The sequence below is a fragment of the Pteropus vampyrus genome, unplaced genomic scaffold, assembly GCF_000151845.1.
Source record: "Pteropus vampyrus isolate Shadow unplaced genomic scaffold, Pvam_2.0 Scaffold359, whole genome shotgun sequence".
NCBI classification, from domain to species: domain Eukaryota; kingdom Metazoa; phylum Chordata; class Mammalia; order Chiroptera; family Pteropodidae; genus Pteropus; species Pteropus vampyrus.
Genome location: NW_011889140.1, coordinates 448,233 through 463,071, shown reverse-complemented (window position 1 = coordinate 463,071; position 14,839 = coordinate 448,233). Strand labels below are relative to the sequence as shown.

The 14,839-nt window shown below is 37.4% G+C and overlaps 1 protein-coding gene across 1 annotated transcript in view; it reads left to right on the top strand.

Annotated features, from left to right (window-relative positions):
* MINDY3 (MINDY lysine 48 deubiquitinase 3) overlaps positions 1-10,411 on the top strand; it is an 84,262-nt gene extending 73,851 nt beyond the window's left edge. The window contains exons 12-15 of the mRNA XM_011379444.2: positions 350-422; positions 2,692-2,779; positions 6,491-6,562; positions 9,475-10,411. Of these exons, the coding sequence (XP_011377746.1) occupies positions 350-422; positions 2,692-2,779; positions 6,491-6,562; positions 9,475-9,624 (383 nt within the window). The 3' untranslated portion in view covers positions 9,625-10,411. The remainder of the gene's footprint in view (positions 1-349; positions 423-2,691; positions 2,780-6,490; positions 6,563-9,474) is intronic.
* Positions 10,412-14,839: the final 4,428 nt, after the last annotated feature.

Here is a 14,839-nt window from a genome sequence, read left to right as displayed (position 1 = left end):
TTGACAGAAGTACCTAATTACTAAATATCTGTAATAACTAAGTTGAAAAAAACTTTAGATTTGTAAGCCCTTTTAAGGATTTGGCTTTAAGTTTTCCTTGGAGTTCTCAGAAGTTATGCGGTTGCTTTTATAAGAAACTAACCTTGAAAAGAAACCTTTGCCTGTGTGCCCAAGAAAACTAATGTAAGGGCATGTCTAAAATAATAGCCATTGTGCCTAAAATAAACTTAACATGCTGTTCCTTAACTCTCTTATCTCTTTTATGTGATTTTTTCACTGGAATCCAGTCAACGGTAATAACATTTCTTGAAGTAAACTTACTCTAAGTTGTTTCTGCTTTTTTTCCCAGATAATGGATTCATACCTGATTCACTTCTAGAAGATGTGATGAAAGCTTTGGACCTTGTTTCAGATCCTGAATAGTAAGTACCCAGGAAGCACCACTTAACCAACTCAAACTTCCATTAAATTTTTTTTAAAAGGCAAAAATGTATATAATATTTTAAATATAACCTGCACGTATAAAGCATAGCACTTTGTATAAAGCAAAGACTTAAGAAGAAATCAGACCAATCAGTATTATAGCAGAGACTTGACATACTTCAAATGAGTTTGCTTTCCCACTCTGCATATTGTCCTGCTTTTAAAAAGTACTAAAAATGTCTTTTTGAATAAACTAAAGATGTACTTGTCCTTAGTTTCAGTGAAAGTAGTGATAGGTCTGTTTGTCTATATTAGCAGTCCTGCTTAAATAAGCAGTGGGCCCTCTGACTTTCAGTCTTAAAGACATCTGATCAAAGACATTGAACATTTCTAAGTGACTGGATTAACTGAGCTGAAACATTTGTAAGCGATCCAGTATATTACAGAATATAGTTTTTCTGTATTGAAGTATTGCCTAAGATTCATATTGTGTCATTATCTTCAGTCTCACTGTTCTCTTGTGTATGTTGTTACATCTATAACTTCTTCCTTAAATTTGGGATCGATCTTTATTACACATGAGAAAACCTCCCTTAGTAAGTGAATATATCTGTTGATCAAATATGGAAGTAAAAATAAAGATCACCTCTGATTTTCACTAACTCTGTTGCTTTTTCCGCACAAATTTTTTTGCTTCTGAAAGTTTTTCTGACCATGAACAAACTTTAGCTTACAAAACATTTAAGGAAACGATTCAAAAAAGCAACATAAAACATTGATACACAGTTTTTGGAACTTGATCCTATTCTGTTTTTAAGTAGTTCAGGTGGATTTCCTTTGAAAATACGAAATACATATAAAACGTTTACAAACTAATCACATCTGAATTAACATGTCTCAGTCTTACTACCTAGAGCTGTGATGTTATTCATTCTTAACAGTTAGACGTAATTGTCGTTTCCACCTTTAAGGAGAAATTCAGAGAGTGTTGAACTAGTCCAGTAAACAGTGTAATAGTAATTACTGGATTTCTTCTATGCTAACCTCCAAGTGGCGGCCACCTTCATTGCTCTAATTTGCAAAAAAAGAATTGAACTCAGGTGATTTTGGTTACGGACAATTCTTAAGACAGCAGGAGGAAAAAGGAAAGTTTTCTTTTCAAATTCTTACACAGATAGCTATACATTATCTACTGAATTTTCCTTGATCATCTCAGGATACATAACATATATTTAATTATAAAGTTAGTCAAATGGAGTTAGATTGTTTTTCTAGAAGTAGCTGAAAGATGAGACTCACTCTGTACTTTGGTCTGGTCACAGTTATATGTGATGGGCCCTAAATTAACAGGGGCAAATTTAGGATTAATAAATTAGATGTCTCGAATATAATATGACCTTGCCTTTGTTTGTTTCATGTCATAACCTCCTGGCCTTACACAGACCCATTAACATGCCATATCCTTTGCATGTTTAATAGGGGATACTTAACTTGGCATTTATTGTTTGGGAGATAGCATGGAAAATGAACATTCTGTTCAGAAAGTTTTCATTTTTAAAACTCTCTGAACTGCAGTCTACCTTCCTCTGCCATCTTTCTAGTGACACCTCCCACCTTTCACCACCTTGGCTGCACCTAAATGGTAAAGGCTCTGCCAGGCACTGGTGGCCTTCGGCGGCCGCTGGAGCAACAGAGTACATCTCACTTGCTGTAATTCACTGTACTTAAGCCGTTTGAGAATTAACTCACCTCTTTAGCTTTCAAGCTAAACTGTGTAAGGATTTTAAGTCTCTGCCTCATGTGGTTCTTGAAAGCAAGGTTTTTAGATGTTTTTGATTATCAGATGTGTACCACGGCCTTTTGACGCTGCTGCTTTTTCTCCTTGAGCTTAAATTCTCTAAGTTAAACGCCTTGTTTGATTGTTAAATTTAGGCACACCTATGAAGCAGAGGGTCTCTTTGGGAGGTTATCAGCCTGCATTCATAAGCCTCGGTTTTTAAATTACTTTACCTAATAAGGAGCACTATTCGAAAGTCAGCGTCATAATTTAAATTCTAAATAGTAACAGATTACTCTGGTTTAAAAATAACCAAGTTTTGGCAAATTAGATGTCATTCCTGAGTATTTGTCATTAAGAAGCTAAAAAGAACATCTCTTAGAAGTTTTGGCAGCCAAAGTGTTATAGTACCAGTAATTTAATCATGAAAGAAGAAAAATAAGCTTTTTTTTTTCTCTGGTATCCACTGCTTTTTTTTTTCCCTCCCACAGTATCAATCTCATGAAGAATAAATTAGATCCAGAAGGATTAGGAATCATATTATTGGGTCCATTTCTTCAAGAATTTTTTCCAGATCAGGTAACATAGTTGAAATTATTTGTTTTGTTCTCTTGGGATGATCATCTGTGATTGTTTCAGCATTTTTTTCCCTACTCATTTAAAATGTTTTTGCATGCACATATGAGACTAAAAAAGCAGTATTATTATGTAACTACTTTGCCAGAGAAGACAGAAGGACATGTGAGTTCCAGTACAGGGATACAGGATTTCGAGGGCAAGGAGTGGTGGAAGCCAGTGTATACACCAATATGCACACCTAATGACAGTGTTTTCTAAAGAAAGGATAAAATTCAGAAGTACGGGGAGTAAAAAGAGTCTCTCTATCCTCTCCCCCTCGTTCTCCTGCTCTCAGGTGGCTAGTGTTAATAGATCGATATGTGTCTCTTTAGAACTTTCCAAATACTAGAAAGAAGGTAAGTGTATTGGGGGCTCCTACTGGTCAACCTGGGTTCCGGAAGAATTTCAGCGGCAAGCCAATTCTACAGCCTCCGTCTGTCTTTTGTGCCTAAGTAGAGGATTTGCCATAAACCAAAATATTTAGCTAGGTATAGCGTGAGCACGTCAGAAATTAATATAAATACCAATTTCTATTCCACCTCTATTATAAAAGAGAAAAATTGTAGAAAATGTCAAGATAAGATTAAATTTCAAGATATAATTGTTAATTTGATGTCTCAGAATAAAACAGAATAGACAATATTATTAACATTTACTCTTGGGATTTAGAAAAAAAAAAAGAAACCCATATTTTCTAAGCCTATATCTGTTATGGTTACTGTGAGGGAGGAAAAATTCAAAAAGTATTCAAGGATAAATCACAATATAGCTATGAGATTTAGTAAATGCTTCATGAAAAAGTAGATTCTTTTTTTAGTGTCATTAGCAAGACTCTTGGATTGTGGTGATCTATTTATTCATACTTCATCTGCTAGGGTTTTTTGAAAAGTTCTGTTTTGGAATCTGATACTGTGTTTTAGATCTTAATAAATGTTCAATAAGTTTTAGCATTTTAAACTTTTTTGAGACAGTAATCATTTATTTCAAGGCTGCTGCCAGAACATTTTGTAGAAATACTGTCTGTTATTAATATAAGGAAATAAAAACGTTTTTAATTTGAGGAAGATTCTGAAAAATGGTTGGGAAATGTAAACAAAAGGAGATAGTTACCAACTGTTTTGGAAATATTTAGTTAATTACATAATGATGCTTAGAATTCTAAGAACTTATTCAAGAAATTTTTTAATTTTAGCATTCCTTGAGGTAATTAAAGAGAATTCTAGTCCCCTTCTCTCACAGGTGACAGACTTTTCCACTTAGTTATTGTTTGTCCCCCCCCGGTCCCCCTCACTGCTCACGGTTCCTGCTACTGCTGATCCGTCCCGCTGCCCCCGCGTACCTACGTCCTTTCCTCAACAAAAGCAGGCGCTCCCGCTCTTGGTTCCCTTTAGAGCAGTGGGTGCTTGAAGTGTGGTCTCCAAGAACATGGTAGAGATGCAGATTCTCAGGCCCTCCGCAGACCTAGAGAATCAGAAGCTTCAGGGGGACAAGGGGATTCTGATGCTGCCAGAGTTCAAGACCCGCTGCTCTAAGGAAGACCTGTCACATTCCCACCTACTGTCAGCGGGAAGAGCTTAGAGCGCACCCTGTCACAGATCTTTTCTGATCATAGCTTGGACCACCGGTGCCCTCTTTCTCTGTAGTCACGAAATGTGAAATGACTCTCCTTTTGGCCATTTTTCATTTACTGCTTTGTACCTAACAGACTAATCTAGTGACACTCAGCAGACATTTACTCCACAGGACTAAAGTTGCAAAACTGGAGTCAGAAAGACAGCCAGGAAAATATATAACTTCAGTCATCTTCACAAATGCTTAGAGTAGGTGCTGTGGAAGAGCATTTCTTTGCTATGGGGCAGAGGTAGAGAAAACAACTTGGCATATTCATAAGCATTTCAAGGCAATTTATATAAAATAAGAATAGGAGAAGCAGGTGCCACCATGAATTAAGCACACACGATGTGCCTTATAAATTAGGTAATATTTTTCTCCCAGTTTGGCAATGAGGAAACAGGATTAGAGAATTTAATAGTAAGTGGCAGAGTCAAGAGTCCAGCGTAGGTCACCCCACCCCAGAGACCCAGCACTTTACCGTGCCTTTTGATATTTTAGTATTTCACACTAACCGTTAATAACTGGAACTAAAGAATATGAATTGTATTCAATTACACTAAAGGATGGAAGAGTAAAGTACATTAACTCTGAAAATCAACGGCCAAACTAGCTAGTTGCATTGATTCATGTATACAGTTAAGGAAATGATCAAATGATTGATTCTTCTGTTTTTTTGTGAAGCATTTTGAGTCAGATACAAAAATTAAAGAGAGCTTGGATTTTAGTTGAGAATACAAGAATAAAAAGTTGTCAAACGGTTAAAGATTTAAAGTCTTTCAGAATCACTGAAGAGATGATACCAAGTAGTATATGATTCGTTCCCAGATTTTTGAGACAATTGTTACTATAACAGCCCAAGTCAAAGAACCCAACTAGTGTGTTCAAGAAAAACTTTACAGAAAAAGTAAGATTTGAGCCACGTCTTTAAAATGAGAGAAGAGGGCAAGAGAAAGGCACTTGAGAGAGGGGTAAAAGCAATCACGAATGTGCAGAGCCAACAACTAAAGGTCTTTTCATGGGAAAATGAGTACTATGAGTATCATCTAAGAGAATTCAGAAAGGTGAGTAGTTGCAGATAAGACTGAAAAGGTGGATTCAGGGCTGTGTTTTAAGATTCTGGGTTGCAAATCACAGATCCCCAGCCTGAACTGACATAAGTGGGAGGGAAAGCTGTGAATTGCAAGGAATAAATAGCTCAGAGGATTTGAAGAAGGAAGCGTCAGAAGGATCCTCAGACTAGAGCAGCCAAAGGAGCTCCATTTTCTCAGTCTGTCTCTATCTAGGAACCTAAAGCTACCCACAGTTGCCAGAAGCTCTCTTCCTCAGTTCCAATTGGACGTGGCCAGAAAGACAAGGGGGCTAGGTACAGGAAGAGTCAGCCACGGGCCCTGAGGGAGATTAATGGAGCCAAGTGCCTTCAGTCGGGCCAGAACTTAATGGCTTCGAATGCTGAGTTAAGAGTTGAACTCGATCTTCAGCTGAGAACCAAGGTTAAGACAGTAGGAATAACATCATCAGTTTAGCTGAAAGTTTAATGATTTATACGATATCCTTCACTGGATGTTATTAAAGTTTAAGCACTAATTATGTGTTTTCATTTCTCACACAATGCTATTTTTACTACTTAAAAGTTCACAAGGAAGTGTGGTCTGAGTGAAAGTAATATTACTGCTCTTTTGTACTTATTTGAAAGAACAAATTATCCATAACCAGAAAAAAATCAGAGATACATTTTAGGAAATGTTTCCGTGTTTTAGAACCTTGTTCTTTAAAAAAAAAAAAAAAAAAGTTACAGTAAAACAGGCACATAGCTAAAAACATAGTACCGAAGAGCCATCAAAAACCAGCACGTCCCCCACTTTCCTGTCTCTTCCTCAGATGCAACTCCATCTTTCAGCTTTTCTGGTAATTAAATGCATACATCTAAGTTTCTTGCTTTATCAAACGATGTCCATATCAAAGAAAAACGATTTAAGAAACGTGCATTTTACTTGCAGTCGCTAAGCAGCAGTTGCCCGACATAAAGCTAAAGTTCTAACAGCGCTTCGTTTACACCAGGGCTCCAGCGGTCCCGAGTCGTTCACTGTGTATCACTACAACGGGCTGAAGCAGTCAAACCACAGTGAGAAGGTACGCCGCTCGCTCCGGCCGCAGGCGCGCCCCACCCGGCCTGACGAATATCCGAGTACACGACACCCTCTGGTTCCCACAGAACTGCTGCCTAACGAGACTATTCCAGGAGTCCCTTTACTATGACAGTGTATTTCAGAACCGGTTGTATTTTGATTTTTCACGATACGGTACACGATATTCAGTGAGAACTTTGCGGGAATAGTTTCACTGTGGCAAAATAAGTACATCTGCATACGTGTTGTTACCTTTGGCTATATAGATATTACTGAGTGAATTGAGGGTTTAATCCAGTAAAGTCGCTGATCCATTTAAGTGGAGAAGGGAGTAACAGATTTTTGACTGAGAAAAATATTTTAAAGGACTCGAATAATAACCACAGTAGCCAACATTTGTTCAGCGTTTACCTGGAATTGTAGTGAGTGTTTTGTTTTATCTGAAGTTTCACTCCACCTTAGGAAGTAAGTATGGTCTGTCTGCCCCCAGTTACGAAAGCGGCAACAGCACCACCAGGTAAGCAACCTGCTCAGGTCCGGGCAGGAAGTAGAGCTGGACTGAGGTGCAGGTAGTGCGCCTCGGAGCCCGCGCTCTCACCCACTGTGCTTTGCCACTTCCCCTGTGAGTGGGTCATTGGCAAAGGCGCCAAGGTGATTCACTTTCCATGTACTCACTTGGTCTGATTCAAAAGGTCTCAGTGACTCACCATTTCTTATTAAATATTAGCTTGTCTACCCATAATAGATACGCTGTATCTATTATGTTGCATGTATTCAAATGACAGTCGATATAGCTAATAATAGAAGAAATAAGGCCTACCATACCTTTTTCATTTGAAAGAACCATGCTGGTTTCATAATTATCTAAATTGAGGATGGCTACAGAAAATAGATCATAATACACACTAAATACATAATTTTAGAGCAAATCTAAAATAGAAACTTTTAATTTTTTAAAAGTTTTTTTTTACTTTTCATAACAATATAAAATTTACTTTTCATAACAATATAATTTGGAAGTTTTATTAAATTAGATCTAAAGATATTTTCACAAGATTATAGAGATTAGTATATAGCAAAAAAATATAAATTGCCAATAAGAAAACTTAGATGTTATTTCCTAATGTGTTAATGAAAGCTTCATCTAGATAGTGGAATTTTTGCCTTGTAATAGGAGGTACTTTGGAGTCACTAATTATTCCCTACACAATCCGTACAAGGTAGGTCAAGTATTATCTGTATTTTACAGATGAGGCATCTGAGACAGGGAAATCAAGTGGCTCACCCAAGGTCACGCAGGAAGTCACTGGCAGAGCAGGGACAGGAACTGAGTTCCTGACAGTCCTGTCCTTGATCTGTTTGGCCATGCTACCTGTATATAGTAAGTTTTCAAATCATGCTCGTGACAAGCATCTGACATACTAACAAAAAGATCAGAAGTCCAGGATGAAATATTCATGTGACGATATTGTGTAAGAACTATGAAAAGCAAAGTATGTATGTCATTAAATCGCAGAGGTACAATATTTTGAAATTGCTCAGGAGCTAGAAATATGGTAGGCCGCCTCCTAAGGTGCTGCTAGAGGTATGAGGAAGCAGAATACTGGCCTCAGGGGAGGGAGTGTGAGCCCGCAGCCCGCGCAGCTCGGGCCAGAGGCGGCCACAGTGCTGTGCCCGGCAGTAGCTCCACCTCATCTGTCACTTGTAACTCGCACTATATTCTTTGTGGATAGTTTTTCAGAAAAGGATGTTTTACCTGGGGGAGTTGAAAAGCATAAGTTGTAGTTTTAATAGTTTCTAGTTCTGATGAAATGAATTTACTAATTATTAACCAAAGTAAAGATGAAAAAACGGTATTTCACTTTAGATTCCTGAAACCAAATTATCTGACCTAATATAATATACTCTATTCCTATAATATGTTTTTAAGGAAATTCCTATTTAAGACTAATAAATTGGTTTCTTTGGGCTCCTTAGTCACATAGCTTGTGGCTTTTATATTGGAAGAACTTAATTCCAATCATGTGTATCAGCCATTGGATATGTAAAACTAAATAGAAAGCAGTCTATATCTGTTCCTTTTAAATTATATAATCAGAATTTCTTGGACAAAAAGAAATTGAATGGCTTAATGTACACAGGGAGCCTTTATAATTTAGGGTTCTAGTAAGTATGTTACGTCATAGATACAACTAAAACATTATTATTGTAAATTACTCAAATAATAAATTTTTTTTATTTATTACTCAGATAAATTTTTCTGATACCCACCTGCCAATTGATATTTGATATGATCATTGATTGTTACTGCATATAAAGTACCTGGCTAGTTTTATATATCACCCTATTTGATGATTGTTTCAGTCCTATATCCTTTTTAGTTCTCCATGATTTTTCGTGCAGTACATAGCACCCTCATGAGCAGCATTTTTAAAGTATTTAATACAATAAATAGTAAATTTCATTAACGAACATCCAAATTGCTTTCAGCTCTGGAAATTCAATGCTTAATTTGAAATGAGAAAATTAAGTCCTTTTCATTTCATGAAGCAGCATGACCATCCGAGTACCTCAATATTAAAACAGTAGGAAGTATGTAAATTGTTATATAATTTCTTCTAACTGGTATATGTTATTTGAAGAATGATTTTTTCTTTCATCAAGAAACTTTCGGTTGTGAACTTTAAAAATCAGTGGGTCACCTAGCACTTAAAATATGTATCACCATCTTATTTCCAAATTTATTTCAGCCAAAAGGCAGTTATTCTTGCTCATAATTACTGTCAAAATGAGATGTAAAGTTCCATATGAAACAGTATACAAGCCTGATTTGCTAGCCTCTGAAAAGTTTTACATCCCTCATAAAATTGTGCTAAGAATATTGACCGACCTTGGTGGCTTTATTTTGTCCAACAGGTCATGTACGTGGAAGGGACTGCAGTTATTATGGGTTTCGAAGATCCCATGCTACAAACAGATGACACTCCTATTAAACGCTGTCTCCAGACCAAGTGGCCATACATCGAATTACTCTGGACCACAGATCGCTCTCCTTCACTAAACTGATTTGCACAAGTGTTTATAAGGGAGAGTGTAACAGCAGATGTTGGAGGAGGAACACAAGACTGGCAGTCGGCTATACACTGGTATCACTGATTAATTGTAAATAACATAGGAACACATTTTCAGTGTTTAAGATATGTTTAAATTATTTATGTTAAAGGTTATCCTATTTTAATTCTATGTGTGAAATTTAGTAGCAAAATTAAGCTTTAATCAAAGTTCACCACTTTTACAGATAATTGGTCATTTATCAAATTACACACATCGTAATACTATAGCATTTGTATATTGAGTATCAAAGTTACTATTTATAAACTTCCACTTTGGGGTTTTACTTCATCCAGACATATTTTATTGTTTAAATGATTCTGGCTTGCAATATATCAGCCTCCACATTGAAATGCAGAAGAGTTCACTTGTATTTCTTTTCTAAAATCTGTTTTCCATTAGAAATATTGATATATCACAAATTATCAACTTGGATCTCAATAATTGGCTAGCTCTGGCATGTTTATAAAAAGAAACTATAGAGGAACATTACCATTTATTCAGAGATGTATAGAGGATGTATTTTAAAAAAAAAAAAAGGTAGGAAAGAGAATCTGATAGTCTTAACACTGTATTGCCAAATACACTCTTCTAAATTCGTCCCAACAGCCCTATGAGCCAGCTTTCTTGTAAATTTATAAATATAAATGCATGAAAACATCTGTTATTACCTTAGTATATTGCATTATTTATTATGACCCTAGTGGATGGCCTAAATAAACACTTTTTTTCTTTACATGTACCCTTGCATTTTAATTTTTTTACTGTAGTGGCTCAGAATAAACAAATTCTTTTAAATGTTTCTGCCCAGTAACCCTGAGAGCACAGCATAGGACAGAAGCCTGATAGATTCCTATACCACTTTGAAAAGGAGACCAAACCTCATGCTTACCTAAGAGCTACATAACTCAGCCAGCCGGAAGCGCTAACCTGGGTGGCCGCTGTGTACACCAGTGAACAAAGAGACTGAGCCCCATCCCTTTAGTTTAGAGATTTATTTCATCCTGGGAGGTCTACTGCCCAGCTATGTGAAAAGGGAATAGCCAGAGAGACTTTCTGTCCTCCACTTCTGAGGCAGACACTCGTTTAGTACCTCACAGACATTTCAGAACCAAACGTCGTTCAACAGTGTGGTTGAATGTGTAGTTCCTCTGAGAATCTGTCTTTATAAATATTAAGTAGATTTTAGCATAAGAAATAGTGGCATAAGACTGCGTATAACTTTTGGTAATGTGTTCAGGAGTGTGATACTAGCTACCAGAATTACAGCTGTAAAATGTCTATTTTTTTGGTTAGTCTACTTTTAAATGTGTATGAAATATACTGTGCTAGAATTCATGCTCTAACTCAGGTCCTAAATTCCATTAGGATTATGAAAAGCACTGATCTTCTCGTAAACGTTGAGCCTAGAAAATAGTATATTCTTCTTACTATTGCTATATAACAAACCATCCCAAAACCTGATGACATAAAACAACCAAATTCTGGGGCTCAGGAGTTTAACCAGAGCACAGTAGGGATGGCTTGTTAGTTTCTCAGCGGGAGCACCGTGGAGGTGTCTTTACCCATACGAATGTCGTGACGGGGACCTGAGCTTGATCTAACTAGCAGATGTAGACACTACACCAGACAACTGTAGATATATTTTCTTTTCACTTACATGTGGGGTCTTTTCCAAGGCAGACTATGTGCTGAACCATAAAGCTAGTCTAGAAACATGGCCGAAAGTTTAGAAATTAAGCAGCACGCTTCTGAATAAGCCAAGAGTCAAAGAAAATTTTAAATGGCAATTAAAACATCCTTTTCACTGAATGATAATGAAAATAGGACATAGCAAAAATTATGGGCTCTAACTAAAGCAATGCTTGGAGGGAAATGTATAGCTTTAAATACAGTAGAAAAGTAGTAAGTTTGAACATTGGAAAGCTAAGCTTTCATCTCAGAGACCCAGAGTAAATTAAAGAAAGCAAATAAAGAGGTATTCACAAGCAAAAGAACGAATTTGGACTCCCACCTCATACCATATGCAAAAATTAATTTGAAACGATGAGCGATGTGTCAGAGCTAAAACTATAAAATTCCTACAAGAAACGTGAAAGTAAATCTTCATTGCCATGGCTTAGGCAATGGTTTCTTAGAATTCCAAAAACAAAGATAAATTAGATTTCAAAATTAAAACCTTACTGTGTCAAAGGACACACCATAAAGAAAGGGAGATGACAGCATATGGAATGAGAGAAAATATTTGAAAAGCATATGTCATAAGGATTTTGTATCTAGAATATATAAGGAACTCAACTCAAATACAAAAACATTTTTTAAATGGGCAAATGATTTGAAGAGATATATCTCCCAAGATGATATATGAATGGCCAATAAACACATAAAAGATGCTCAACGTAGTCATTATGGAAATGCAAATCAAAACCACGAGATAACCATTTCACACCGGCTAGGATGTTCAAAATAAGACAATAGCAAGTGTTGACAAAGATGAGGAGAAATTAGTTGGGGTGTAAAATGAAGTCACTTAAGAAAAACAGTTGTGCAGTTCAGTTCCTCTAAAAGTTAAATACAGTGTTAGCACGTGATCCAGCAATTCCAATCCGAGGCATATACCCAAGAAATAGTATGAAAACATTCACACAAAAACCTATGTGAATATTCATAGTGTTATTGTGAATATCATGGTTTTATACACTCTCGCCAAAAATAGAAACAACCCCAGTGTCCATCAACTGATAGATTAATAAATGAATGTATCATATACAAGGAATGAAATGTTATTTGACAATAAAAAAGAATGAGTTACTGAGACATGCTACAACATGGAGGAACCTCAAAAACATTGTACTAAGTTAAAGAAAACTGTCACGCATGCACACACACACAAAAACCTACGCCCACCATTATATGATTCCATTCAGGTGAATTTTCCACAATCAGCAAACCATAGAGATGGGATTAGCAGTCACCAGGGGCTGGAGTGGGGAGGAGTTGGGGAACAGGACCACCAAGGTGTATGGAGTTTCTTTGGGGGTGGAGGGGGTGATAAAAATGTTCTAGAATGGATAATGATGTTTGCACAATTCTGAATATACAAAATAACTACTAAACAGAAAAAAAGATGAAAGGAAAAATCAATGAAATGGAGAGCAAATACATAATAGGAAAAAAGTAAGCAAAGCCAAAAGTTCTCAAAAAAAAAAAAAACCTAACAAAATTAATGATATATTCAAAATATTGAAATAAGAGAATGCAAAGAATTCTATACCTGTCAAAAAGAGTTTACCTCATAAGTTATGTAAATATCTAACCAGTATGCTGTACACCTGAAACTAATGATATTGAATGTCAAATATAATTGAAAAATTTTTTAATTTAATGAAAAAAATAAAGACTTTTTCATACAAGCAAAAGCTGAGGGAGCAAATACATCACCAACAGACCTTCCTTATAAGAAATGCTAAAGGAACTTCTTTGAAAGTAAGAAGATGCTAATTAACATCAGAAATACATAAGAAAGTGGCAAAAAAAAATCACTGGTAATAGTAAATACATAGTCAGATTCTCTAATATGGTAATAGCACTGTGTAATTAACTTGCAACTCTAGTTTAAAATTTTAACAGTAACCATAACTACAATAGTCTGCTCTTGGACACGCAATATAAAAAGTACGTACACTGTAAGATCGAAAACCTAAAATGTGGAGGAGATAGGAAGTAAAAGTGTAAAGTTTAAGAATGCCATCAAAGTTATGAGTTTAAAATAGGGATTTGTAATTTTAAAATATTTTATATAAACCTCATGATAACCACAAGAGAAAAACATACAGTAATTATACCTAAGAACATGATGAACGAGTCAAAGCATGCTGATCTCAAAAGATGACAAAATGCATGCACATGTGCACACACACAGCAGGGTGTAAGAAACAAAGAACAATATCTACAAACCAGCCAGAAACAAATTGTTAAACGATAATAGTAAGTCCTCATCAACAATAATTATTTTCAATGTAAATGGATTAAATTATCCAATTAAAAGACACAGAATGGCTGAATGGATTAAAAACAATATTCAACAATATACTGCCCACAAGAGACCCACTTTAGCCTTAAAAACACATACAGGCTAAAAGTGAGGGGATAGAAAACGATATTTCCAGGACTCAGTCAAGATGCCGGAGGGAAACACTGCTCACCTCCTTCCACGACCACATCAAAACTACAACTACAGAACAGCCATCGCTGAGAACCATTGAAGACTAGCTGAACAGGGTCCTATAACTAAGGACATACAGAAGGAGCCCGGGCGAGACTGGCAGGAGGGGCGGAGACGTGGACTAGCCAGGCCCCACACCCACAGTGTGGCCATTAAGAATTGGGAGTGGTATCACGGATGCAGAGGCCCCCCTGCAGAGCAGGGGGTCCCAGAGCTTCACTGCCAAGCAGTCGCCACAACATCTGGCTGAGAAAACCGGCAGGAATCCCGTCTGAGGAGGGCTGCTGGAGATAGACACGCTGCAGGTCTTAGAGGGCCCGCACACAGACTCGCTCACTCCAGCACAGGGGCAGCCGTTCACAAAGCACCAGGGAAATACTGGGAAGCACTGACTGGCTTCAGGGAGAGGGCGGGAGGGGCACCAGTAGGGACGGCTCTATCCAGGGATGGAAGTGATGGCAGGTGCCATGGTTCCTTTGTTGAACCCTCCCCTCCTCCAGCCCGCCCAACACGGGCACCAAATCTGAGCTCTCCACTCACCCGGATGAAATCATTCCACCCAGTCCGGTGATTCTGAGGCCCCACCCCAACCAATTCATGCACCCAGCTGACCCTCTTTTAGTAGCTCCTCCACAAGACCAGCTCCCTCGGTGGGCTTTACCAAAATCTTTCAAAAGTCCACAAACGCTAAACAAGCAGCAGCTGGCCTTAGAGTATCCTGACCTCTTGTTAAGACACCCCAAGGCCAGCTCAAGCAGCAACCAATCTCAATTTGCATTGTAACTCCCATCAGGTGGCCCCAAGCTTGGCATTAGTGGCTGGTCTTGGCTTGGAATGTAGCCTTAACTATACAGCTGCAAACCCAGGACAAGTGGCGGGTGGCCTCAACTCAGACTATGGTGACCACCAAAGCGTCCTAAGCCCAGCACTAGTGGCAGTGGGCCT